Source organism: Mesoplodon bidens (genome assembly GCF_964165515.1).
Source record: "Mesoplodon bidens genome assembly, contig: HAP1_SCAFFOLD_798, whole genome shotgun sequence".
NCBI lineage: Eukaryota > Metazoa > Chordata > Mammalia > Artiodactyla > Ziphiidae > Mesoplodon > Mesoplodon bidens.
The window spans coordinates 49,218-76,503 of record NW_027672186.1 but is presented as its reverse complement, the minus strand read 5'-3'; the positions used below and the strand labels follow the sequence as shown (position 1 = coordinate 76,503).

The following is a 27,286-nucleotide window of genomic DNA, read 5'->3' as shown; positions in this document are numbered from 1 at the left end:
ATTCCCATCAGCCTGAAGATTGGTATGTTTGACAGATAGAAGGAGGTGACTAAAGGCAAGATGCTTATTAAAAAGAAAATATTCATTTGTTCTGGGACTTCCCTGGTGGCGCAGTGGTTAAGAGTCCGCCTGCCAATGCAGGGGACATGGGTTCACCTCCTGGTCCAGGAAGATCCCACATCCTGCGGAGCAGCTAAGCCTGTGCACCACAACTAATGAGCCCATGGGCCACAACTACTGAAGCCCACATACCTATAGCCCGTGCTCCACAACAAGAGAAGCAACCAGAGTGAGAAGCCCGTGCACTGCAATGAAGAGTAGCCCCTGCTCTCCGCAACCAGAGAAAGCCTCTGCAGCAACGGAGACCCAACACAGCCAAAAATAAATTAATTAATTAACTTTTAAAAAGAAAATACTCATTTGTGCCCTGAATATTTATCGAGTGTCTATTATTTGCACAACACCATGATAGGTGCTGTGGATATACTGGTGAATGAGGACTCCTAAACTTGTTTCTCTCTATTCTTCCTTCTCTGATGACGGCAAGCTTGGAAACATGTCTAGCTTTGTGGATGAATTAACCAACATCACACAGCATGATGCTACACTCAGGAGACAAGGGTGCTGCACCTTGGCCCAGAGGGTGGCCTCACTGTATGGGATATTGCTCACCCACACCTTCCTTTCTATGTTCTCCCCTGTACAGATGAGGCTAGAAGCCTGGGCACTTTATTCCCCTTGCCAGCAAGGGAAGTCTAACAGAGGCAGTTTTTCCAGAAGCAATGGAAGAGACTGCTGGATTCTTTGTTTTTTCCAGTTAAACACCAGAAGAATTCTGTGACTGGCTTTGAGAGGGCATCTTGTATGAAAAATACTTATCTTTGAACACTAGAATCACACTCGGGAAGATGAGATACGCACACCATGACAGGCACATGGGAACCGAAACCAGCTTCGAGGAACACAAACGTCCCTGTACCACTTACCTAATACGCACACACACTAAAATATACATCTAAACAACTGAAACACAGAAAAAAATGGCATGCATTATTAAAATTGTTAACATTCTCTGTTTTGCTGAATGCACGTATAGTTGAATCCACACCATGAAAATGTTCATTGGGGAATTCCCTGGAGGTCCAGGGGTTAGGACTCTGCGTTTTCACTGCCGAGGGCCTGGGTTCAATCCCCGGTGGGGAACTAAGATCCCATAAGCTATGTGGCACAGCCATAAAAAAAAAAAAACAAAAAGAAAATGTTCCTTGGACATGACTACCCTCTGCTGCCATTAGAGGGACTTGGGATCCTGTTGTTGTATGAAAACCATTAGTTGTAAGTATTTTCAATATGATAATTTTCAATATAATAGCACAGAAAATATTAAATCAACTCATGTACTCGCCTTTCTTTTCACATTCAGACAAACTTGAATATGAAATGTGAATCAATTTTTAATGTTCCACAGTATGTTATTATTTTCATACCCTTCCTTTGGCTGTTGCACCTTCTTCAGTAAAATCAATAGTGGAAATAGCATTATTGACACGTACATAAACACAACCAGACCTAGAAAAATGGACAAGAGAGTATCAGCCGCTTAACATTGTTCATCTCCGTCTTCTCCCTCACTGTCATCGTCACAACAAAAGATGTCTCGAAACAGGAAGACTGGCTTGGGGGTTGCCAGAGTCTGGATCTCAGTCCCGTTTTTCTCCATCTTCTTCTCTAATTTTTCTTTAAGCAACGGTAGACTAGTCTCATGAAGGTAGTCTATAATCTCTAAAGAAAAGAAACTGAATCTTGAGATGATCTGACAAAGCCTCTTCCCAAGGTCAAAGGACGGACGGCACAGATGATGACAATGCATTGTTACTGGCACTACTGTGTGCAAGACCTGGCTCTAACTGCTTTATTCATAGTCACTCATTCAATCCTCTCAAAAATGCTATGAGGTAGGCACTATTGTTCACCCGTGTTTCAAATGAGGCATAAAGACATGAAGCTCATCCAAAGTCATAGAGTCAGGAGGGCGAAGCCAGGATTCAAACCCAGGAAGTGCTGTCCGCTGAAAGCAAGGAGCATTTTGTCACACACTGCAGGGTGCAGTGTTACCCGAACCAGTGGTTCCCAAACAATGATGCTGGGCAGGCCACTGGCGACTCATCTGTGAGCTTGTTAGAGAAAAATCTAGCCTCTGGACCCAGACTAGAGACTAGGATCGACTGGGTCTGGGATGAGACCCAGGTATGTATCTTTTTTCCCAAGTTCCCCAACTGACTCCGATAGTCCAGGTTTGGGAATTACATATGTAAACCACCTACAAATGGCTGCAGAGAAGAAACTGTACCTCCAGTTTTTTGTGGATCAGTGGGTGTGCAGGCATGTGGTGTGAGCATGTGTGCTGTGCAATCCAGAAGCACTCGCAGCTCCTCACCCAGTGCTTGCTAAACGCCCGGCGGCCTGGTGACCACACTTCTCAAGCTCATTATCTCATTTAGTACTTTTGAAAGTCCTGTCAGGTAGGGGTTATAATTTGCCAATTTTTACCATTTTCCATTTGAAGAATCTGAGGTTCCCAAAAGTCACTACCCAAGGTCACACTACCAGCGTGTGTCCCCATATGCTGCGTTTTTAACTATTCAGATATCGAAAATACTGACCTGGAAAAGTCTTCTTCTGCCAAAACGGAACACAGGAAGCTTTCAGCTTATAAAATTTACTTTGGACATAAGATGGAGGAACACCCCTTTAGAAAGGAAAAGGTGTCAAAAAGTTAGTGGCAGTTTAAAAATTAATCATTTCAGTCCTGTGTACTAAGTGCATTGATTGAGGGGTGGTCTACAGACCTAAGCAGCTTTCTTAATCCTCATGTCTACACATGTGAGAAAAATAAGACACGTATGAAAAGCTATTGTTCATCTGGTTAAACACACACACACAAAAGGAAGAAAAACAGAAGTACAACAACACGGATTCTGTCTAAACTAGAATAATCTAAACTACCAGTTGAGAAGACAAGGTGTAACACTAGCTCACAGGGGCTGATGCTAACATTGTCTTCAGCCCCACCCTGAGGGCTCTCCGCAGAGCAACAAATAACGCTCACGACCACTCTGTGTGGGGCCTCCTATGCTTATCCCTCGTTTTGGAGATGGGGAACCCAAGAGAAGATGCCCAAGATCTTACAGTGAATAGGGGGGAAGGGCTGGGACTTCAATTGGGTCCACTCCAAATTCTACTTTTTTCTTTCTTTTTTTTTGATATCAGTGTTTTTTAATGGAAGTATAGTTAATTTATAATGTGTTAGTTTCAAGGGTACAGCAGAAAGATTCAGTTGTACATATATATATATATATATATATATATATATATATATATAATTTTTTCAGATTTTTTTCCATTATAGATTATTACAAGATATTGAGTATAGTTCCCTGTGCTATACAGTAGGTCCTTATTGTTTATGTATTTTACATACTGTAGTGTGTATATGTTAATCCAAGCCTCCTAAGTTATCCCCCTACCTCCCGCCCGCTAACCCTTTGGTAACCATAAGTCTGTTCTCTATGTCTGTGAGTCTATTTGTGTTTTGTAAGTAAGTTCATTTGTATCAGTTTTTTAAAGATTCCACATATAATTGATATCCTATGCTATTTGTCTTTCTCTGTGTGGCTTATTTCACTTAGTATGATCATCTCTAGGTCCATCCGTGTTGCTGCCAATGGCAACATTTCACAAATCCTACACTCTTAACCACTACCTTCAGGCTAACTATATATTTGTCACAATGCAAAAGCAGGGGTCTGGATTTTTTACTTTACAAAGCTAAATAAAGTGGATGCTTACGATATTCTGGTGAGTCAAATCCACTTTTCATTTACAATAAGTAGGACGGAAACAACCACATCTTAAATATTTTTTTAAAGTGAAAATCACTAACTTCACTTCCTGGGCACTCATTTCCTAAGCCACAAAAGCGTGGCATATTTGTTTCAGTAATTAATTAATCTAGTTGTTATATGATTAGTGGGAATAACTGGATCTGCTAGGTATGTGGAAGTACAAGATGGCTGGGCTCTCTCTGCCTCTTCATGGCAGCAGCTGCCCGCCGCGTGTGCATGGCATGACACGCACTGTCTCCTTGCTGTCGTCCTCATCACGGTGCTGTTACAATGCTGCGCAGATGAGGAAACCGTTACGCAGAGGCAAGTGAGGGAATGACCTGCCCAAGGCTGGCTAAATTAGGAGCAGAGTCCCAGGACTTGACGCCCGGTCCACCTGACTGCAAAGCCCAAGATCTAGGGCATCTATGCCTTCCCTCTTCCCACAGCGCCCCACACACAGGTTGTTCTGCAGATCAAAGCTCAGGCTTCAAGAAGTAACAATAACTGACCTGGACATTTTCAAACGAAGTAGGTGTTACATCTCATTACGTGGAGATGCTTTCTTTAAAATCCTGCCTAAACAATTCACAAGGGAGGCTTAACGAACCTGAAGAGATCGAACTTCTAATTTAATTATTTTCACTGTTTTAATTCGTTATTAAAACTTTGAGGATGTACTATTTCCAATGGTATTTGACTGGATGCCATGATGTCTGTTTTACAGCTTTGAGATTTCTAAACCTTAACCAGAACAATCAATATTTAAGTATATAATTCTACTTAAAATCATTAAAAACCCATTTTAATTTAAGAAATGTGATCTGAGGCAATGTCACAAGATACACAAACATTTATTGGAAAAGTCAGATTTTTCAAAAGGGGTTTGATATTACAAAGGGAGGGAGCTGTCGACATGAATACTTCTTAGGATGGGAGTTGGTGGGGTACACAGCAGGACAGCCTTCCTTCAAAGCCCCTAACACCCTCCCCTCTCAGGGACCCACACCCAAGAGCTGGTGCCCCACCCCTGAGACGAGCTAGAAGAGGAAAGGGTTTGGAACCGTGGGCATGTGTCTGTGACTCCCAACAGGGCCTGCCACGAAAAGATTCCAATTCTCCAAGTTAAAAAAAAAGGACTGATTGTTCTTTGTCCATAATCCCAAGGTGTAAATAACTAACCAGCAGAACCAGTTTACACCCTTCCTAATGGATCAGTGACAACCTCACGCCAGCAGCCACGTTTCTGAAAGGCAGCCAGGTTGTGGCAGCCCTGTTCCCCTCAGCACCCTTCCCGAACTAAAGGCCAGACAGTCCCTCAACATCCCCACCTCCCAAAGCCCACCAACCCCTGAGCCCTGTGATGCTCAACAGTTTGCATTGCTTAGAGGGACTGTGCTTTGCCAGCCAGCTCTCTGTTGCTTGGCCAGCAGTGAACTCAGGTCTTCAGAGTGATGGCCTCTCCTCCAGTGGCAGGAACTGATTGAAAATGCAAGGACCATAGCAATGAAGACAGACAGTGACAACCGATGAAATCTCACTCCTCAGAGGAGAAATGCAAAGGAACAGCACACCGAAACCACTGAGGCAAATCCGAAGAGGAACAGGAGCTTGATGTGGTCTCAAAATATCTCCCCGTGGCCGTTTCTTTTCACCAAGAGAAAAACTTACTTTTCTACAGTGGGGCAGTGTGGCAGAGGCCGCCAGAGCCAGGGGATCAAAATCAGAACCACATGCCTCATGATGGGATGTGACATGGTGACACAAACACAGCCTCCCCCGTGACTGATTCCCGTGTAAAATACAAAACCCGAATCTAACAGTGAAGAAGCGTCTGACAAACTCCCCAGCTGAGGCAAGTTCTCCACAATGACTAGCCTGTATTTTCCCACAATTTCAACATCGTAGAAGACAAAGACATTAACAGATACACACTACTGTATATAGAATAGATAAACAACAAGGACCTAGTGTATAGCACAGGGGACTATATTCAATATCTTGTAATAACCTATAACGGAGGGACTTCCCTGGTGGTGCAGTGGCTAAGAATCTGCCTGCCACTGCAGGGGACATGGGTTCGAGCCCTGGTCCAGGAAGATCCCACATGCCGCAGAGCAACTAAGCCTGTGCACCACAACTACTGAGCCTGTGCTCTAGAGCCCACGAGCCACAACTACTGAGCCCACGCGCCTAGAACCCGTGCTCCTCAACAAGAGAAGCCACCGTAATGAAAAGCCCACGAGCCGCAATGAAGAGTAGCCCCTGCTCGCCCCAACTAGAGAAAGCCCACGCGCAGCAATGAAGACCCATCACAGCCAAAATTAAATAAATAAGATAATAAATATATTTTAAAAAATCTATAACAGAAATCATTTTGCTGTACACCTGAAACATTGTAAATCAACTATACTCCAATAATTAAAAAAAAGAAAAGAAAAGGCAGAACAACTCTGCTGTTTAGAAGACTCTAAGGAGACAGATCCTGGACTGGATCTTAAATCAGGGGGAAAGTGTTATAAAGGACAGGACTGGGACGCTGGGTGAAATTTGCATGGGGGCTGTGTTTTAGACAATAGTAGTGCATCAGTGTCAGGTGCCCTCAGTACGATCACTGTGCTGATGCAGAATAACAGCCTTGCTGAGGACATGGCGTCCACCACTAACACTGAAACGGTTAAGGGAAAGAATTCTATTCCCTTGTAGAAGGGAGCGGGAAAGGGAGGGATGATAAAGTCAATGTGGCAAATGGTAAAAGGCTAATTATGGGCAAAGGGACCATGGGTTCTTCATCCCAGTCATAGCTGGTGTGCTCCATGAAGCTTTTAAGAGACTCTGCACACATTTCATTCACTCTTCTCAGGTGTCTTGGGGTGGAGGTGGTGGTTGGAGCGGAGGGAGGACTGGTCTGATTTACCTGGTCTGGTACGTAGACAGGGTGTTCCCAATACATATATACACAAATACAATTTATAGATGAGTTCCATAAGCAGCAGGAATTTCAGTCCTGTTCTTCAAATCTGAGAGGCATTTATTAGAACTCCTCTCTGATTTTTTCATTAGATTAATATTAAACAAATGGCCTTACCCTATGGTGCTAGCAAGATCTTCCCAGTCTATTTCATTAACATCTTCCACATTTATTTCATTCAACCTATGAGAAAAAATAAAAATTAAGTTTTCAAGCCAAAAATCAACAGGATCCACATCTTCATGGGCTCACAGAATATTAAGAGCTGGAAGGCCTCAGCGTGTTCACCCCTGCTCCAGCTCCCCTGTTACACAGGCCCAGTGTCACTGGCATGCTAACCCAAGGTCAGCCCAAGGTCTTGGGCTGAGCTACAGACCAAAAAATCACCCTTCCTCCTCCTGAGCCCTTTGCATCTCCCACCAAGCCTAGTAAAAAACACAACTTCACAAGGAACTATATTAAATATGCTGTGATAAACCATAATAGAAAAGAATGAAATATGAAAAAGAATATATATATGTATAACTGAGTCACTTTGCTGTATAGCAAAGGTTAAACACAACATTGTAAATCAACTATACTTCAATTAAAAAAAAAAAAAAAACACAGGGACTTCCCTGGTGGCACAGTGGTTAAGACTCCACACTCCCAATGCAGGGCGCACGGGTTCGATCCCTGGTCAGGGAACTAGATCCCACATGTATGCCACAACTAAGAGTCTGCATGCCACAACTAATGAACCTGCCTGCTGCAACTAAGACACGGCACAACCAAATAAATAAATACAATATTAAAAACCAACCAACCAAACAAACAAAAACACAACTTCACCATTCAATGTAGACACACAAGAGTAGTATACATGTGTACTCAGCACTTACTAAGTGACAAACACTGGGTTAAGACCTTGATACCCACTAATCCATTTACCCTCAACACCACCTGATGAAGCTAGGGGATTATGTCCTTTCCACAGGCCAGGAATCAGGGTTGAGAGCTCGGGTCATTGGCTCAAGGTTTCATGACTCATAGGTGGTACCCACATTGGAACCCAGGCCTGCCTGACGTGAGATGCCCTCCTTGGCTCTGCTAGTCTCTGCTGTCTCTGGTAGAGGAGAAAAACCCCAGCCAGGCCAGCGTGGAGAACGAGGAAGCCCACCAATGAAGGAGAAGCAGGCTTCCTGACAGAGCGCAAGAATAATGAAGCTGGACAGGGCGGCCAGAATCCAAAGGTTTCTTCTGCTCTTTGCTGTTCCTCATTGGACATGAGGCCAGGTCCACTAGACTCGCAGTCTTTGTAAAACAGTTCTGTGTCTCCCTGTCGATCAGGGGAGGGAGGACTCTGCACGGACCAGGAACTCAAAGACAAAAGTAAAGACCAAGCAGCAGTGACGCCAACTAATGCATGCTAGAGAGCAGTAGGGCTCGGCCTGAAGTATTTACCTCCATTTTCCAATGGACAGAAGTAAGCAATGTCTATGTGAAAGCCTTAAAGACTCAAAGAGCTATGTTTATTGAGTGCATGCTACGTTTTGCATGCATTATTTCATTTCTTCGGCCAATAACACTAAGAGGCAGGTACTGTTATTATCATCCTCATTTAAGATGAACAAACCAAGAACTAGAAAGGCAGGAAACACATCCAAGGTCATGCACGTAGAAAGTGCTGGAACAGGAATATGAACCGTGGTAATCTTACTGCAGATTCTGCTGTTTAACAATTACTCTTTGGCTAGAGAGGAAAACGGGTAAAATATCGTCACTTTCTATTTCTGTACCTTTCAATGAGGTTGATCTTGGCCTGTAGGGCATTAAGTCCCCGGTATACGTCCCGACCATTTGTCCTCTTCTTGGTTAGAATTTCCGTCCTACATTGAAAGAAAGAAAAACAGTTTATTTTCGGGGTAAAGTTTCCATTAAAATGTCCTTTGTTTTCCTCATTTAAATTGTCCTTATTCAGAACCACTTTATAACTTTTGCAACTCATCACAGCTAAGATTTACCACCATCAAGAATATACCTTTTTAAAAGTTTTTTAAAGTGGGAGAGGGTAAATAAAGAGATAGAAAGTTGATGGTTATTGAAAATGAGTGATGGATACAAGGAGTTCTAAGTTGGTGTGTGTTACACAATTTCCATAATAAACAGTATAATAAAAGGGAGGAAAAAAAAAGAATAAGCCTGCTTGCAGGTGCTAAAGGATGCTGTGTAGACTCAATTTATTTTTGCTTGTTTATCAAACAGAGAGATATTGCTCTTATTACCATTATAGCTGCTGAAACACCAAACTACACAGATTTACTAAAGTGATCAATGACTCCATGATTCCTCTAAGGCCCCAAGTTCAAGGCTGAGGGAAAGGGTTCCCTGAAGTTCCTAATGAGAGAAGCAGCCCAATTAAAAATATTTAAAAAGTGCTTCTCTTGAAGAGTGAAATCTGTCACAATCTGATGGACAGATCATGAGCTGTGACATTTACTTTCTTGAGCAGGGAGGTACATGAGGCACACACAGAGAAACTGAGAGTTTTTACTAATAGCCGCCCATGTTCACTGGTTTGAAATGTACCCGCTGATGCCATTTCAATGTTTCATGAAGTAAACCTATGCTCAGCATTCAAGTTTCCTACTTTTTTCTTCAAATTAAAAAAGAACCCTTGCATGTTATTTAATTATGCTGATTCTGAAGCACGGCTCCCCTTCATCATTTCCTTTTTAAGACACTGACATATCATCTTCCAACCGAGGCTTTATAACCCACTCCTTTTTTAAAAGTAATTAATTAATTAATTAATTATTTTTGGCTGTGTTGGGTCTTCATTGCTGAACGTGGGCTTTCTTTAGTTGTGGCGAGCAGGGGCTACTCTTCATTGCGGTGCATGGGCTTCTCATTGCAGTGGCCTCTCTTGTCGCAGAGCACGGGCTCTAGGCAGGTGGGCTTCAGTAGTTGTGGCACACAGGCTCAGTAGTTATGGCTCACAGGCTCTAGAGTGCAGGCTCAGTAGTTGTGGCACACGGGCTTAGTTGCTCCACGGCATGTGGGATCTTACCAGGCCAGGGATCGAACCCGTGTCCCCTCCATTGGCAGGCGGATTCTTAACCACTGCACCACCAGGGAAGCCCCCACTCCTTTTTTTTTTTTTTTTTTTTTTTTTCGGTACGCAGGCCTCTCACTGTTGTGGCCTCTCCCGTTGCAGAGCACAGGTTCTGGATGCACAGGCTCAGCAGCCATGGCTCACAGGCCTAGCCGCTCCGCGGCATGTGGGATCTTCCTGGACCAGGGCACGAACCCATGTCCCCTGCATCGGCAGGCAAACTCTCAACCACTGCACCACCAGAGAAGTCCCCACTCCTTTTTTTAAGCCTAAGATATAGGGGTAGAAAGGGCTCTGGTTCCTCCATATTACACACTTCCCCCCCAAAACATTATCTGTCCTTATTTCCTGAGGGTAGTCTTCTAGTAAGATAAATATTCTACAGCAGAACTGTAAGGTATATAAACAATACTCAGTATAATCTAGCAGTTTGCTTTTAACGTACAACATGCCCACTCTGGATTTCATTCTTCTTTAATGGTCAAGATGACGGAGCCCCCTTTATGCAGGATGATGGAGCCCCGTTTATACAGGAGACCTGGGTCGTGGGCTGTAGAACCACTGCTTCAAGCTGTCATGTTGCAGCTGAAAGTTAGCTCGGAATCCCTCCAGGGCTGGGAAAAGCTAGGTTGGGCAAAGAACATGCAGCAGCATCTGGACCGAAACTACTTCTTCATGATGGATGTACCTAAAGATGTTCTAGGATGAAAGAGTATGACTGCCCTGCTTTGGATGAAGACAGAGGAACTGCTGAATTAGAAAGCACAAGTAAAAAGGTGGAGGTATTACTGATCACTACACTTGTGATTTCCCTCCTAAATATCCAGACGTTAATTTTGTATTTCTTTCATGCTATAAATAGGTAACAATCTTGTTTTATGAAGAAAGGGACAGAGTGAAGAAATCAGAAGTCAATATTCAATATTAAAAAGATTCAAGTTCTGTTTACAAAACAGAAACAGACTCACAGATACAGAAAACAAACTTATGGTTACCAAAGGGGAAAGGGGGCAGGAATAAATTTGAAATTGCAGATTAGCAGATACAAACTACTATATATAAAATAGATAAACAACAAGGTCCTACTGTACAGCACAGGAAACTGTATTCACTATCTTGTAATAAGTTACATTGGAAAAGAATCAAAAAAAATAATATATATGCACAACTGAATCACTTAGTACACCAGAAACTAACACAACATTGTAAATCAACTCTACTTCAATTAAATAAATAAATAAATAGAATAAAAAGGTCCAAGTTCTTTATGAAGAAGCCACACAATGAATCAGGGGTGGTTAAATGCTAACTTAAATCAGCTTTCGATATTGAAGTGCTTGGAGCAGCGGATTAGAGAGGATCATTCTTGACCTACTGTGAGGCTTTCCACGTGGTCGTTACAGATATTCTTAGTAACCTCAGCAGTCCACCCCTCTCCGGAAGTTGCTGAGAGAGGGGCAGGGAATGCTTCTTGTTGAAATTTATGTAAGAAGCCTCAAACTTACCACTTACTTTGACACTGCATCCAATTCCTGGTTTCCACTTTTGCCTCCACTTCTACCCAGGATATGCCTTTGTACAGTTTTTCCCAAACAACTGACAGGCGACCTTCAGGATTCTCTTGGAGTTTAGAATCCATCTCGTTTAGCTCCTGGGGAGACATTTCCTTTAGAATCACTTCTTCAACAGCCTTGATTAGTTTCTGGGTGTCCGTCTTGCTCCAAGCACCATGATTTCTTTCTGTTGACATAAAAGGATGGTCTTGAAGTTGCTCATCTATTTGCTTTCAAACACAATATTAACAACAAAATGATGATGAGGGGTATCTGTCATTTGACATCTCTCCAAACCCACAGAAGCTACAACACCAAGAGTGAACCCTAATGTGGACTGTGGACTCTGGGGGGTTAAGATGTGTCAAGGTAGCTTCACGGATTGTAACAAATGGACCACTCTGCTGGGGGGTGTTGAGAATGGGGGTGTGCCGTGCATGTGTAGGGCAGGAGATAAGTAGGAAGTCTTTGTACCTTCCTCTCACTTTACCTGTGAACCCAAAACTGCTCTAGAAAAATAGTCTTTTTTTTCCCTTAATTTATTTATTTTCTTTATTTTTTTGGCTGTGTTGGGTCTTAGTTGCGGCACATGAGATCTTTGTTGAAGCACGTGGGATCTTTTGTTGCAGCGCAGGCTCTTTGTTATGGTGCACGGACTTCTCTCTAGTTGTGGCGTGTGAATTTTCTCCCTCTAGTTGTGGTGCATGGCCCCTGTAGTTTGTGGCATATGGGCTACAGGGTGCGTGAGCTCAGCAGCTGTGGAACACGGGCTTAGCTGCCCCGCGGTATGTGGGATCTTAGTTCCCCGACCAGCGTCCCCTGCATCTGAAGGAGGATTCTTTACCACTGGACCACCAGGGAAGGCCCAAAATAAAGCCTTTATAAACAAAAAGGTAAATCAGACACTTTTCAGAAGACAATGGGCAACATCTCAATTACACAAACATAAAACTATCAGTTATGCACTTCCCTGGTGGTGCAGTGGTTAAGAATCCGCCTGCCAGTTCAGGGGACACAGGTTCGAGCCCTGGTCCAGGAGGTTCCCACATGCCGGGGAGCAACTAAGCCCACGCGCCGCAACTATTAAGTCTGTGCTCTAGAGTCCGCGTGTCAGAACTACTGAGCCCTTATGCCACAACTACTGAAGCCTGCGCACCTAGAGCCCGTGCTCTGCAACAAGAGAAGCCACGGCAATGAGAAGTCCGTACGCCACAACAAAGAGTAACTCGCGCTCGCCACAACTAGAACAAGCTCGCGCGCAGCAATGAAGCCCCAACGCAGCCAAACAAAACAAAACAAAACCAAAAAAACTATCAGTTACATGCAAATCAAAATGAAACTACGAAAGTGGCCATAGTTTCCTTTTAAGGACCAATCACACTCACACACACATACACACACACACACACATACACAACCAACTGCAAAGAAAAAAAATCCTTTCTTAATGCAATCTTTTTTTTATCTTCGAGAAAGCTGTTCTTCCTGTTTCTAAGAGTAATACCTACTGCAAGAAATTGTGAGGTTCCCAAACATTTAGTGGAAAGAGAATAACCAAACGACTTTCATGTTATATAAATAACTCTCCCCAAGAGTTTCTGGAGTGAAATTAACAGCTACAATGGCGTCACCACAGTACTTGATGAAGGCACCTGTGAATTTCTTTTTTTCTTTCTTTTTTTTACATATTGCACTCATTAAGCTATTTTTTTTAATTAAAAAACATTATTTGGCTGTGTTCGGCCTTAGCTGCAGCACGTAGGACCTTCGTTGTGGCACACAGGTTTCTCTCTAGATGCAGAGTGTGGGCTTAGTTGCTCTGCAGCATGTGGGATCCTAGTTCCCTGACCAGGGATCAAACTCATGCCCTCTGAAGTGGAAAAGTGGATTCTTAACCACTGCACCACCAGGGAAGTCCCAGCACCTGTAAATTCCTAAAGCCAGTCCTTGGTGCAGGGCATCAAAAGCTTCTATGATTCGCTCTTCTTGTCTACATGCTCACAGTCATGCTAAGGAAGAGGCCGCAAGCTGGAAGGCTACAGATATCTTCGATCTGGCCTACAGAATGTTATTGTTACTATTTCCCCAATAACAATTTGGATGAATATTTAAAAATCAAGAGAATCCCAAGAGGGTTTTCCCTGGTAGGGCAGTGGTTAAGAATCCGCCTGCCAACGCAGGGGACACGGGCTCAATCCCTGGTCTGGGAAGATCCCACATGCCATGGAGCAACTAAGCCCATGCACCACAACTACTGAGCCTGCGCTCTAGAGCCCACGAGCCACAACTACTGAGCCCATGTGCCACATCTACTGAGCTTGCGCTCTAGAGTCTGTGCGCCACAACTACTGAAGCCAGCGCGCCTAGAGCCCATGCTCCACAGCAAGAGAAGCCACCACACTGAGAAGCCCGCACACTGCAACAAAGAGTAGCCCCTGCTCACCGCAACTAGAGAAACCCCGCTCACAGCAACGAAGACCCAACACAGCCATAAATAAATAAATAAATTTATTTTAAAAAAGAGAGTCCCAAGAAAAAAAAGATCTTGATTTCACACACACGTGCAAATCCAGATGTTTGCTTTACTTCTTGGAAACTGGCAGAATTGGCTGTGCTGAGTCTTCGCGTGGCACCGGTGGCCAGAGTTGGTGGCACAAAAGGCGTGGTCTCCACCACCTCAGAGTTTACCACGTGCGGACATGCAGACGCCTTGCTGGGACCCGCTGCACGGCTCTGCCTGCAGGGCCGGAGCATGTGAGCCTCTGGGCTGAAGCTAACACCCACTAAGGACTGTCTTCTGAAAGCAACTGGGGACTTTTTAAGGTGAAGAATATAACCAAGGAAGCTTTTTATGAAAGAAGAGAACAGACAAGAGACGACTGACACTGGCTTTGGGAAACGTCCCTGACTAACAGGCCCTCCCTTTGATGGTTTCCCTGGTCACCTGGGGGAAAGGACCTTGGTGGCCCAGGTTCTCCTGCCCACCGGCTGAGTGGGTTTCAGTTTACCTGGCAGTTGGAGTCACACTGAAAGCTACTGACATAACGTGTGGCAGAAATCAGTCTGGTGAATAAAGGCTGCATCAATATGCATGAAGAAATAAATGAATCAGTAAGAGAATGGCTGAAAGAGTGATGACTCTCTCAGAAGACAGGCCTGCAGTGATGCCTGGGCCCTGGGCCACTGTGGGCTGATTTGTTCACCAAAGTGGGCTCTAGAGACCACGACTTACAACTGCTGATCTGGGAGAACTTCAGGGCCACAGAGAGGCTACTTCCAGACATCATCTCGCCAATCTTTCTCCAGTCGTTTCCATGGAGGGACTGGTATATCTTTAGCTTCTCGGTATCTCCTTTGCTATACCTTAGAGGAAGGGAAAACAGATCACAGCTAAGCGTTAACCACAAGCTTAAAACCACTATTCTCACTGCAGCACGCTGCGACGCTGGGAGAAGCTGTATAGGGCGGGCTGTCAGGAAACCTGCTCAGCGCAGTCCTACCAAGGTCCTGAGCCCAGATACTTCCTGTCTCGGCATCACAACCATGAGCATCCTGTAAGTCAGTCACCGCAGTCCCTGGCTCACTTACACAGAGGCCAGGACAAATAATCTGATCATGCTATTCCCCAGCCAAATCCATAAAGGCTTCACACAATAAAACCCAAACTTCTGACTGTGCCTGCAAAGCTCGGTGCTCCCTAAGTTCAACCCTATTGGCCTTATCGGCCTTTCTCACCTCGAAGCCTCTGGACCTGTGTTGGGAATGGCCTCCCTCCACCGCTGGAAAGCTCCTGCAAGCTCTTCAGAAGCAGCTTAAATGGTGCATCTTCAGAGAGGGCTTCCCTGACCACCTGGTTGGAGGTGTCCTGCTGTCCTCTCCCACAGGACACTCTGCTGCTCTCTCACTGCCCCCATCACCACTGGCAACTGTACGCTCGTGGCTTCCCTGGTTTATCTGACCCGTCGTCTAGGCCACCACTGGCCAATGGAAATATGAGCCACAGATGTCATTTAGAATTTTCTAGTGGTCAGGTGAAAATTAATTTTATTAATTTTTTTAAAGATAATTTATTGGCTCAGGCAATTGAAAAGTCCAGATACAAGTGGGCCCTAGGGTGAGCTTAATCCAGGAGCTCAGTCAAATCACCAAGGACCACTTTCCACCATTCCACTCTGCCTTCCATGTGTTTGGGGGTTTTATTTAGCGGCAGCATGCGGCATGTGGGATCTTAGTTCCCCAACCAAGGATCAAACCCACACCCCCTGCAGTGGAAGCACGGAGTCTTAACCACTGGACAACCAAGGAAGTCCCTAATTTTATTTAGTTTTAATGAATTAATAACATATCTTGTTTAACTCAATATACTAAAAATGCAGCCATTTCAACATGTAATCCGAACCTAAAAGTATGAATGAGATACTTTACACTCTCTTCTCCACACCAAGCCTTCTAAGTCCATTGTATACTTCACTCTTCAGCGCATCTCAGCTTGGACTAACCATAGTTCAAGTGCTCCATGGCCACATGAGGCTGGTGGTCACATGGATGGACAGCACAGCTCTGGAGGGGAAGTCCTCGGAGGGTGGGGACCCTGTCAGTTTTCTACACTTTGGAACCCGGTAATGCTTGACAGACAACAGATGCTCAATAAAGATGAGACAGGGACTTCCCTGGTGGCGCGGTGGTTAAGAACCTGCCTGCAAATGCAGGGGACATGGGTTCGATCCCTGGTCTGGGAAAATCCCACATGCTGTGGAGCAACTAAGCCTGTGCGCCACAACTACTGAGCCTGAGAGCCACAACTACTGAAGCCCGTGCGCCTAGAGCCCATGCTCCACAACAAGAGAAGCCACCGCCATGACAAGCCCACAAACTGCAACGAAGAGTAGGCCCTGCTCGCCACCACCAGAAAAAGCCCGTGCGCAACAACAAAGACCGAACACAGACAAAAATAAAAGATGTGACAGATGCCTTAGCACAAATCGGTCACAGTTTAAGGAAGTTAAGAGGCAGCAATCCCACATAAAAGCAAATACATTAAAAGAAAAGAACTAAAGTGCACTATAATATATGCAGATTTTGAGATTAAACATCTTAAATGTTTAAGGGGAAAAAAGCCATCATTATGACATTTTATAATTCCTTTTTGGTGGGAAGGAAGAGGGGTCAGAAGTGGTAGTTTATGTTATTACTAATGCAACACAAAAGCAGCCCTAATAAAATACTAACCATTTCTAATGAGGATGATCCACAACTACCGGGGGACAGTAAGATCCTAGCATTCTCAGAAATGGATCTAAAATGCAGAGCATGGTGAACAGAGATGCGAAATCCTTCACCATTAAGAATCAAGCTTTTTAGCAGTTTCCTTTATAAGGCAAGCAGGGTCTTCCTGAGATTTAAAACAAGACTTAAAAGTACCCTTGAAGCAACAAAAAAGAGGACATGAGAGAAAAACAGAGTGTACGAAAATGAGGAAACAGGTGTACTGACCTCCATGGCCCCTTGGAGCCTTACAATTCTTTGATTTTTGACTTTCTATGGTTTTTTCACTTAAGAGTTCCTTAAGTTGGAAACATACTTTAAGGGTAAATGGTCAGCACAACACAAGTAATATGGTACCAGTGAATGAACTTTATTATCAGAATGACAGACCTTCATTATTTGAAAAATGCCATTTCCCACAGTGATGTAACAGGTAGAAAAACAGGTTACCTCACTCATTTACCAAAAGCATCATTTTGGTCCCACTTAAAATGTCACCCTTAGTGAATTTCCTTAAAGTACATGGCGGGGGCTTGGGAAAAAGAGAGGGCAGGTTTCAGTCTGTGTGGAGGCGCCTTTCCTCTACTTCCGGTTTATTTCTTTTGGTAAAAATTTTTAAAAAGAAGCCGAGGTCATATCAATGTTACGTTCTGATAGTACCTATGTCCTGATTCAAGATCACGGCGCTCAGTAGGACCCAACTGGCCGTGACAGATTCACTCCATCTGCCTCCTGGAAGTGAGATCAGTAGTTGAGCCCTAGGTGGCTGTCTGGGCCCTCAAGGGTAGGAGCTGATGCTTTCTCCCTCATCCCTTTGTCCTTAAGCAGAGTGCTTACCCACCACTGACGCTCAGTCTACATTTGATTTATTTGGAATGTTGGAAACAGAACATAATTGGGTATTTTATTTAGGAAAAAAGGGAGGACAGAAAGGCTACCGCCACATGAAGCTCTGCATTGATGTTACCGAATCACACTTAAATGACCTCACACAAATGCTCACCCCCACCTTCAAATATTTACTGAAAACCCAAAGCACTGGGCTCAGTGCTGAAGGGCACACATCACACTGAGAAGGAACGTCTGGGTTCGCAAGGAGCTTACAACTTAGGAGACTGCCGAGAAAACTGCACAGGTGACGCTAAGAGGCAGCGCGTGGAGAATGCTACAATTGACAGCATAAAGTAAAAGCCAGGGATTTAGAAAGGGGAAGATGACAGAAGATTTATTCAAGAGGTGGAAACTGAAAGGGACTTTGGAGACATACACCTGACGGCACATCTGGTTTCACACACGAAACTCTTCACGATTTTGTTGTGTACGTTTTGATTTACAGTATCAGCAAAGACTAGAGAAATGCTGTGCTCAAGTTTTTTCTTACCTGCCTTTGTAATTGTTGACATCAAACATCTTCTTTGCTCGACAGTATATGAGTTTCCAGGGCCAGGCAATGCCCTTACCTAAAGTCGGAAGAGAGGTGGTCAGAGGGACAACCGGAGCGAGGCATGAAACACAGTCGCAATTATAAAAGGAACCCAGAAGGGCCCCTTTTTACAGCACACGCTATCCTAGACCCCAGGTGGAGGGTGCGGTTTCCTATGTCCTGCAGAAAGCCGTCTTGGGGAGCAGATATACAAAATCCCCAGTTTCCGTGGCCATCTCTGGAAACTAGATGCTTAGTATGTAGGGGCTCTAGCTTCTGTTCTGCTAAATTCACGGAAAAGACCCTTATTAGGCAAAGAGCTTTTACCGTAATCTGGAGGTGGAGGACACACTCCAGCAGCTCCCCATAAGATAAACAAAAAAACTTTGCAATTGAATAAGCTTCTTCCTGCTTTGCCACTCTAAAGATGAAAGGATCCCCCAGCAGGGGCTCACTGTTCTGTTTTCCTTTGTGCATTTCACCTAAGAAATTATCCTCTTTAAATTCAAGAGAGATTTTTTTTCCAGTCCAAACCTACATTGCTTCGTGACCTTCTAACTTCCCCAGGATACCTCCAAGAGGAGGGTTCCAGCTCAAAGCGCAAAAATGGCTCTACTTAAAAAAACGTCTGAGACTCTGGTGTATACCAGAGTACTTTGTGCAGTGTATGCAAAAAATACACAATAGAGGTCAAGAAGAGAAACCAAAACCGTAATTGTTACCAAGTAGGAAAGCTGGAAGCTGATCATCTAATTTGTTAGAAAATCTGTAAAAGCACTATCCTTGGGAGACGTGAACACATTCCAAATCCCTGAACGTATAGGCTGGCAATAAAAATACTATTAACGTAGCAGCGGCTAACATGCACTGCATGTACTGGACGGGCCAGGCATTGTGTTCAATACTCACCATGGTTATCTGTGCAAGGCTGGAAGGCTGCAGATGGTCAAAGAGGCCACAGTTCTAAACTTACCAACGTGCAATCTAAACGAGTACTTTCTTTTTAAGTCGGTGATTAGAGATTTCTCCTCTGGGTATCTGTCTGTGTACAGCAGCTTGTCTGCATTCTCGATTCCTGTCAGAGACAGAAATTCTCGCACATTTTTCTCTAACTGCTTATTTTCCTTCACGGAAATCTTGCCAAATTTAATAGCGACACCTAGGATTTGGGGAAGGAGAAAAAGGTACACAACTGTCAACAATGAATGAAAGCGAACCACCGTTTTGTCTTTAGCAATCACAACAGCACCCGTCAGCTCCTCCCCACCTATCGGGGAGCAGCCCCTGCTTGTGCCCTTGACATTGGCTCTCCTGCAGAGTTCGGCCAAAGCCACACTGTCCTCCCAAAGTCTTCCCTGGCCATCCTACTCCAATGTGACCTTTCTTGTGTCATCAATTCCTTTTTACACAGTTATTTAAGAAATAAATTAACAGTAATAGATATTCATTAAAAATTCAAACAGTGTTGAAATAAAAGTTTAAAAGAAGCGCCCCCCCCCCCCACTTCACTATCCTCTGCCCCTCCTCCCCCCAAGGCAGTGCTGGGAACTGGGTGGCACAAACATGAACATGTATATTCTCTACGAATATATGTTGGGGGGAGGTGGGGACAATGTCACTGCAATTTACGTTCTATTCCTCGTCATAACTCAAAGCACTCAAGTCTCCTTATTATTGACTGCATTACACAGTACATTTTCCTAATCTTAAACTTATTTTAAAAATCTTTTATCACTTGCAGTACACAACCTTACATTTGTAGTTCATTCTGAAACCCAATAAGCTTTCTGGGAGGTTCTTGTAACACAGTGAAATCAAGAAGGAGACCAAGCTGGGTGTTGCCTGAAGCCATGCCCACTACAACCAGCTCACCCTCAAATTAATATCCTTGAAATTACACCTCATCAAAGCTGATGATGTTGATATGCGTGTTTTAATTTGATTTCACTTGTGCCCCCCTCCCAGTGTCTCAACCACTTAACCTCCTCCCCCTCTTCTTCCGGGCTTGATCTTCTAGTCTGTGGATCACCTGGATCCATTAGTCCCGTTTTTCCTCGCCTCCCCTACCAGAAGTTGGGCACAGAGGAGGAAAACTAGTGCACTTCAGTTTGGTAATTTTACAGTGCAGATAATGATTCTGGAAGGAGATAAAGCTGAAAGTAGCTAAGGGATGCTCTTTGTGAATCTATAAATATGAACCACTCACAAAAGAAAGTCAGGGCTAGTTACGCATATAGAAAAGTTCAACAAATATTCAAGTCCCACAAGCTTACCCTGGGCTTTAAATTCTTTAAAGCGTCCCAAGTCATCCCGATATATTCACTTAATTGTAGTGGCAGCCCTCTCCTTGATATCAGGGAGGAACTCCTGGAGCTGCCTCACAGTGGAATCCAAATCCACGTCTGAATTATCTGAATCTCTCGAATCTTCAGATAAATATTTCGTTTCAGGATCTTTAGCCGACTCCAAATTGCTTTCTTCTTCATTTGTGGGTTCTAATCTAAGGAGAAAAACTGGATTGATTAACACTGACAGGTCACGTGCCCTAATGGCTTTCAGATTCTTTCCTTACAGTGACTCTCCCTTTGACTACGACAGCATTAAAGCTGGAAGGGATCTTGGAGTTGATTCCGTCTGTGATGTCTGAACTCTTTAATGTAGCTTTACTAACTTGGATACACCTCAGAGGCTGCCTGGAAGGTAAACATGTCGCCTTAAGCCCTATTTCCACCAGGCATTGCTTATGTTACTATTTCTCAACTGTATTGTTTCAGATATTGACTTCCTCATAAGCTCAGCCCTCTTCTACACCCATGGATACTCAAGACACCTCCCCCCCACCAATGAGTCGTTTTATAATAATGGTTACTAATTAGTTAAGTCAATATTCAGGGTTTACATCGTTACAATTGCTTCCTTGCAGTTAACAATGGCCACATATTTTCCCCTTGGCAGTATAAAGAAAACATAGTCTTCTATGTATCTATCACTAATTCATTCCCACAGACTTTCTGCCAGATGTGCAAAGGTGTTCTTAGCCAAGGGCATCAGCTAACCACCCAGACAGGAAACTGAAACAAAACAAAAACAAAAACAAAACTGTACGCATTTGTCTGAGCAAAGGGTCAACAGCTTTCACAGGTCCACAGCCCCATACAAGTTAAGAACCACAGGCCGAGAACATTCCTGCATCATTATCAGTGATCTAAAAATGTCCCCAAAGAGAGGGCACAGAGGATGATGTGAGTTGGGCCCTCTGCCATTTAACTTCTATGTGAAACTATTTTAAGCCAGGACAATCTAGCAAATGTAAGAACGTCACAGAGTAGAAAAGGGGAGAAAACCTGTCCCAACTCCCAGGAACTGAAATAAAGTGCTTCAAAAAAATTCCTGCATCTACTCATCGGCCAGTATACTTAAATGATAATTATATAAAGAACGATATCTAAGTTTCTTTTATTAGGGAGAACCCTAAGTCAAGTTTTTTTCCTGTTCTGTGGCATTCTAAGTTCTCTGATCCTTTCTCCTCTCTCTGTACATATAGACAAGGTAATTGTGGGGTCTTAAAATTCTTTTTAAACTTATACATAGAATTTCAGGGCTGGAATAATTCTTAGTGAAAACAGACTGTAACTGCCTTATTTTGTACATGAAGAACGCAAAGTACCTGCCAAGTTACTCAGTTAAATGTGCACGACATCCTATACATTCGATGGTCTATCTCTTTATGATTTCTGCCACTTCCTATGGCCGTGCTGAACAAAGAGGTAACGGGCAGACTTCACACCCAAGACGCACACCATCAGAAGGCTCTACACCCACACGTTACCTCTGCACCTCTTCCGAACAGGCCTGGGGTTTCTCCTCTTGTGGCCTGGGTTTCACACTTTCTTCAATCAAGGTACCAGTACCTTCCACTGAATCAAAGCGCGTGTCCTCAGAGCTCGTCCTGAGCACTGAACACTCACCAGCAGGTGCCACGGCAGTATCAACAGAAGATCTTCTCTTCCTTTTCTTAGACTTTTTCTTAAGGCCACTGGACTCCTGATTGCCCCCTGCAGTCCCGACCTCACCAATCACTTGAGATCCCTCTGAGTATATGTTCTCAGCGCTCTCAGGCGCAGGCAAGGCCTCGAATTCCTGGTCACTTGGACGCTTCCTCTTTCTTGTCTTAGACTTGCTTTGATCTGCAGACACTGGTAGTTGTGCGATTTCACCTTCTTGGCCCATGGGAGGCTGGGGTTCCTGCTCTTGGGATTCTGATCTGGGCAGGGTGATGCTTGCACCCAGACTCTCCTGGACAGCATCACAGGACCTGACTTTCCTCCGATGTTTTTTTATGCTTTTTCCCCCGAACTTTATCATGCAGTTCTGACTCATTTTCACGTGACTTAGTAACTAAATGTGCTTCAGGCCCTTTTGTTGACTTTTGCCGCTTGCTTACATCAATGTAAATGACATCGACATGCTTTCTAAAATTCTTGGGTGTGTTCACAATGTTTTCTTTTTTTTTTTAATTCTGTCTCAATTATCCTTTATTTGTAGTTTACCTTGAATTACTCTGGTAACCTATTGAAGTTTTTTTTTTTCCTCCAATTCGCGCTGTCTCGGCGCACGTACGTGTCACCAGCTCTTTTTTTTTTTTTTTTTTTTAATTTATGGCTGTGTTGGGTTGGGTCTTCGTTTCTGTGAGAGGGCTTTCTCCAGTTGTGGCAAGTGGGGGCCACTCCTCATCGCGGTGCGCGGGCCTCTCACTATCGCGGCCTCTCCCGTTGCGGAGCACAGGCTCCAGACGCGCAGGCTCAGCAATTGCGGCTCACGGGGCCAGCCGCTCCGCGGCATGTGGGATCCTCCCAGACCAGGGCTCGAACCCATGTGTCTGGCATTGGCAGGCGGACGCTCAACCACTGCGCCACCAGGGAAGCCCCCACAATGTTTTCTTTATCCACCAGGATGTACACAATACCTGTTTCCTTATAGACTCCCAAAGCACATTTTCCTCTCTTTTTATTCTTTTTCGGTATAGAAGTGGTCTTTTCAGGCTCATCACACATTTCTGATTGTTTCAAAGCAGAAGAAACAAGATGCTGGGCATCCTTTCTCTTTTTTTTTTTACCCTTAGTTATGTCAGCCGGTTTCTTTGCCAGGGAGGAGTCTCTGAATCTTTCATGGGGATGCCTCCCATGTCTCTCCTTATGTACAGAATGCTTGATCTTTTTCTAGACGAAAACTGGAGTGTGGGTTTCCAATCTGCTTGATCCTCCTTCCATTTTACTCCTATAGGGAAACAGAACCACATGGTTTCTTTTTGCAGAGCATTTTAAACATTAGCCTCAGGAGGAAAAAAAAAATCACACAAAAACGAAACTGCAGGACAAATGGCAAGCCTGGAGTCATGATTATAAGTTTTCCATTATTCTAAATGTGTAGCAAGCTCACTGTAATTCACTTGTCTGGTTCCATTGCCTTTATGATATGGAAAAAATATAGTTAATTGAGAACAGTGCTCTGCCATGATCGGGCCCTTGTTCCCCCATGGCCTCATCTTCTACCTCTCCTCTCAAACTCTGTTGCTCCAGCTACACGGGACTATTTTTTTTTTTTTCGGTTCCCCAAACATGCTCCAATCCTTTCCCTGGCTTGAGGTCTTATAAATCACGACTCCCTCACTCTGGGCCGCTCTCCGCTGTCTCCTACCCCTCCCTGCCTCCTTTCATCCTTCAGAGCTTGGCTTGAGCATCGCTTCTTCCAGAAAGCTTTAAAAGAATATAAACATTATGATACCATGCATCCTGAGTTAAGACAATATAAATGTTATGATGACGTGTATATTGAGTTAAGAGAATACATACATGATGATGCCATGTATGTTACATTCAAAACACAAAATCGTTTCATGTATCTTTTCTGAATGGATACATATGTAGTAAAACTATGAATAGAGCACGGGGAATATAACTGGTAAATTCAGGGATTAGGGACAAGTAGAGAGCCAGTTACTCTTATATCTTCAATCTTTTATTTCTTAACTGGAGTAACGAGTACAGGGGTATTTGTTATACTTTTGTCTACTCTTATTTGTCTACTCTTTTAAAGTGAACTGAAATAGTTCACTTTCTAAAAAGCAAGGGGCAGAACAAGAATACAGACTCCTTTCACTGAAAAATAAGCATTAAGGACTTCCCTGGTGGCGCAGTGGTTAAGAATCCACCTGCCAGTGCAGGGGACACGGTTTCGAGCCCTAGTCCAGGAAGATGCCACGTGCCACAGAGCAACTAAGCCCTTGCACTACAACTACTGAGCCTCTGCTTTAGAGCCCATGCTCCACAACAAAGAGTAACCCCCCGCTCGCTGCAACTAGAGAAAGCCTGCGGGCAGCAACGTCGACCCCACACAGCCATAAATGGATCAATAAATTTATTTTTAAAAAATACAAGCGTAAAAACAAGCAACTGAAGGATGTAAACATACTGTTTCAAGTATTTACCAAAAAGAGAGAGAGAGAGAGAAAAGAAAGAAACCTTTCCTGACCCTTTGAGCTTGGTCCATTCCCCAAATGCTATACTTTCATAGCAAACTATTTTTCTTTTGTAGCATTTAGCCCAGCTGTGGTTCAGAGCGGGAACATCAAGTATCCACTGACCTCAAACTAGTAGATCGCATCTTTGAGAAAGAGGCTGAATGGGCCTTGTTAGTGTCCAACAAAATGTCCAAGTTCTGCAATAAGTTGGAATGAAGTTTAATAAGGCTCCAATGTCAATTCTTATACAGAGCACGTGCATCCTGGAGTTTAAGTACAGGAATAGAAATGTACTTCACAAAAGACATGGTTAAAAATATAATTTTACAAACACATCTTACAACTCTCCTTGCTCCGTATTGCTTCTGGGTTTCAATTTTTAAGATTTTATTTCTCTGCGACTAAAAGTAATACTAAAGGTAATACGTTTACATGGTTCAAACATCAAAATAATCTGCCCTTATTTTCCCTCCTTTCTCACAGAGAAGGCAGCATCTGTATATTCTGATCTGCATTTTGCTACTTTCACTTAACAACAGATCCTGGAGACCTCTCTGTGTCAGTGGTCTTTCAAGTCTGAATGCTTAAGCACCTTTTCTACCAGAAGGTACCTACTTTCTCCTCGGTAGTCAAGAAACTATAAGAATTGTCTAGCTGGAAGGATGGGGAATAACAAACATATGGACTGATACCTATAAGCCAAAACTACCAGCCTCAGGATCTCACCTCCAACGGAGGCAACAGGAGCTTTGGTTAAGGCCTTCCTACCTGGTGTCACCCAGAGATGCACAGAAACCCCTTCTTAACCCACTTCTTTGCAGCTTCCATCTCCAAGACACGCCCCCTGAGACTGCTCCAGTTAGAGTGCCTATGACCTTAGAGCCACTAAATTCAAGAGATACTTTCCTGGCCCATCTTTCAGGATCTCTCTCTCTCTCTCTCTCTCTCTCTCTCTCTCTCTTTGGCTGCACCACGTGGCTTGGCGGAATCTTAGTTCCCTGACCAGGGATCGAACCCGTGCCCCCTGCAGTGGAAGCACAGAGTCCTAACCAATGGACCACCAGGGAATTCCCTCAGGATCTCTCAATAACAATGAACAGAGCAGATAATTCCTTTTAGTATTTTTACCTTCCATTAGTTTCTTTCTTTCTTTTTGTAAATACCTTCTATGCTTCTCCTTCTGGTCTCTTGAACTCAGCACCACGTTTTAAATATATAGTCACGTCCCACTAAAACCTTCTTATGGCTTCTCCATTATTCTTTGTAAGTTTATTTATTTTATTTTATTTATTTTTGGCTGTGCTGGGGCTTCGTTGCTGTCTGTGGGCTTTCTCTAGTTGCCGCGAGCGGGGGCTACTCTTCATTGTGGTGTGCAGGCTTCTCATTGCCATGGCTTCTCCTGTGGCAGAGCACGGGCTCTAGGAGCGCAGGCTTCAGTAGTTGTGGCGCACAGGCTTAGCTGTTCTGAGGCATGTGGGATCTTCCCGGGCCAGGGCTCGGACCCGTGTCCCCTACACCGGCAGGTGGATTCTTAACCATTGCACCACCAGGGAAGTCCCTCCATTATTCTTAAAATAAAGTTCCAAATCCTTACAGACCTACCATGCCCTTCATGAGCTAGTCTAGTCCATGCCTACCCCTCCACCGCTCATTTCTCCCTGGGTTTCAGACATCCTGTCTTCTTTCCGTTCCCAGAATACACCGTGATCCTTCTCGTTATCAGGGACTTTACAAAAGCATCTCATTTCCCCAGGAATGCCTTTCCTCCGTTACCTTTCTGCGCTATAACTGGTCTAAGTTTGAAACTCACTTTCTCTCATCACTTCTGGGTCCCGCCTTCTCGTTACAATGTTTCTCAACAATCCAGCTGCTTGCCTACTGCACTTCGCTCCGTTGGGACAGAACCGGCCTCCTAAGGGCTGGGATCTTCTCGTCCGTCTGGCTCCCAAATGATTCCCCGGCATTCGATATGTATGGATATACATTTACTCACACTTATTCGGAACATACCACTTCCCGCCTTTCAGGGACGTGCCCAAGCCTGGTCCCGATCCCCTCCCCACTTTGGGGTGCCCTGGAGACCCTGCTCTGCCCCGAGGTGGGCGTTCCGGGGCTGAGAGGGAGGAACGAACGAGAGGTTCCCGAGTGGAGGGGCCTGGAGCGGCTGCGGAGAAAACAGGCGCCACCCTCATCCCTGGGGACCTGGGCCAAAGGCGGGCCTCCGGGGAGGTGAAGACAGCAGCCACACACCTCTCGGCTCAGACACGCCAACTGGGAAAAAAGCCGGAGCAACTATAAGGCGCTTTCACTTACCTTCCGAACGCGTGGCCACCTGCCTTCCAATCCGGAAGTGCTGGTGTGGCGAAGGCGGAAGTGGGTGTGTCACTTCCGGCCCGCCCCCTTCGGCATCGCCCTGCCGTAGCAGCTCGCTGGCTGTGGGGCTGTGACTCGCGTCGTTTTCTGCCCAATTTGCTCCCGGGCTTGTTGCGAGTGGGGTGGGACAGGGTAGAGCGGGATCCTAAAACTAAGAAAGTGGGACAGAGCCCTTCCGCCGACTTGCTTATTCGTGCATGCAT

The 27,286-nt window shown here is 44.4% G+C and overlaps 1 protein-coding gene across 1 annotated transcript; it reads right to left on the bottom strand.

Moving 5' to 3' along the window:
- Positions 1-1,436: 1,436 nt before the first annotated feature.
- On the bottom strand, positions 1,437-27,286 carry LOC308610505 (transcription termination factor 1-like; the record flags this gene model as incomplete). The annotated part of the gene is given in 15 exon segments (XM_081259610.1): positions 1,437-1,782; positions 2,664-2,749; positions 6,973-7,038; positions 8,634-8,723; positions 11,455-11,687; positions 14,736-14,865; positions 18,149-18,227; positions 19,164-19,349; positions 20,464-20,509; positions 20,513-20,690; positions 22,020-22,528; positions 22,530-22,697; positions 22,996-23,409; positions 26,721-26,823; positions 27,024-27,286. Coding segments are annotated over 15 exon segments (2,733 nt in total). The 3' UTR covers positions 1,437-1,600.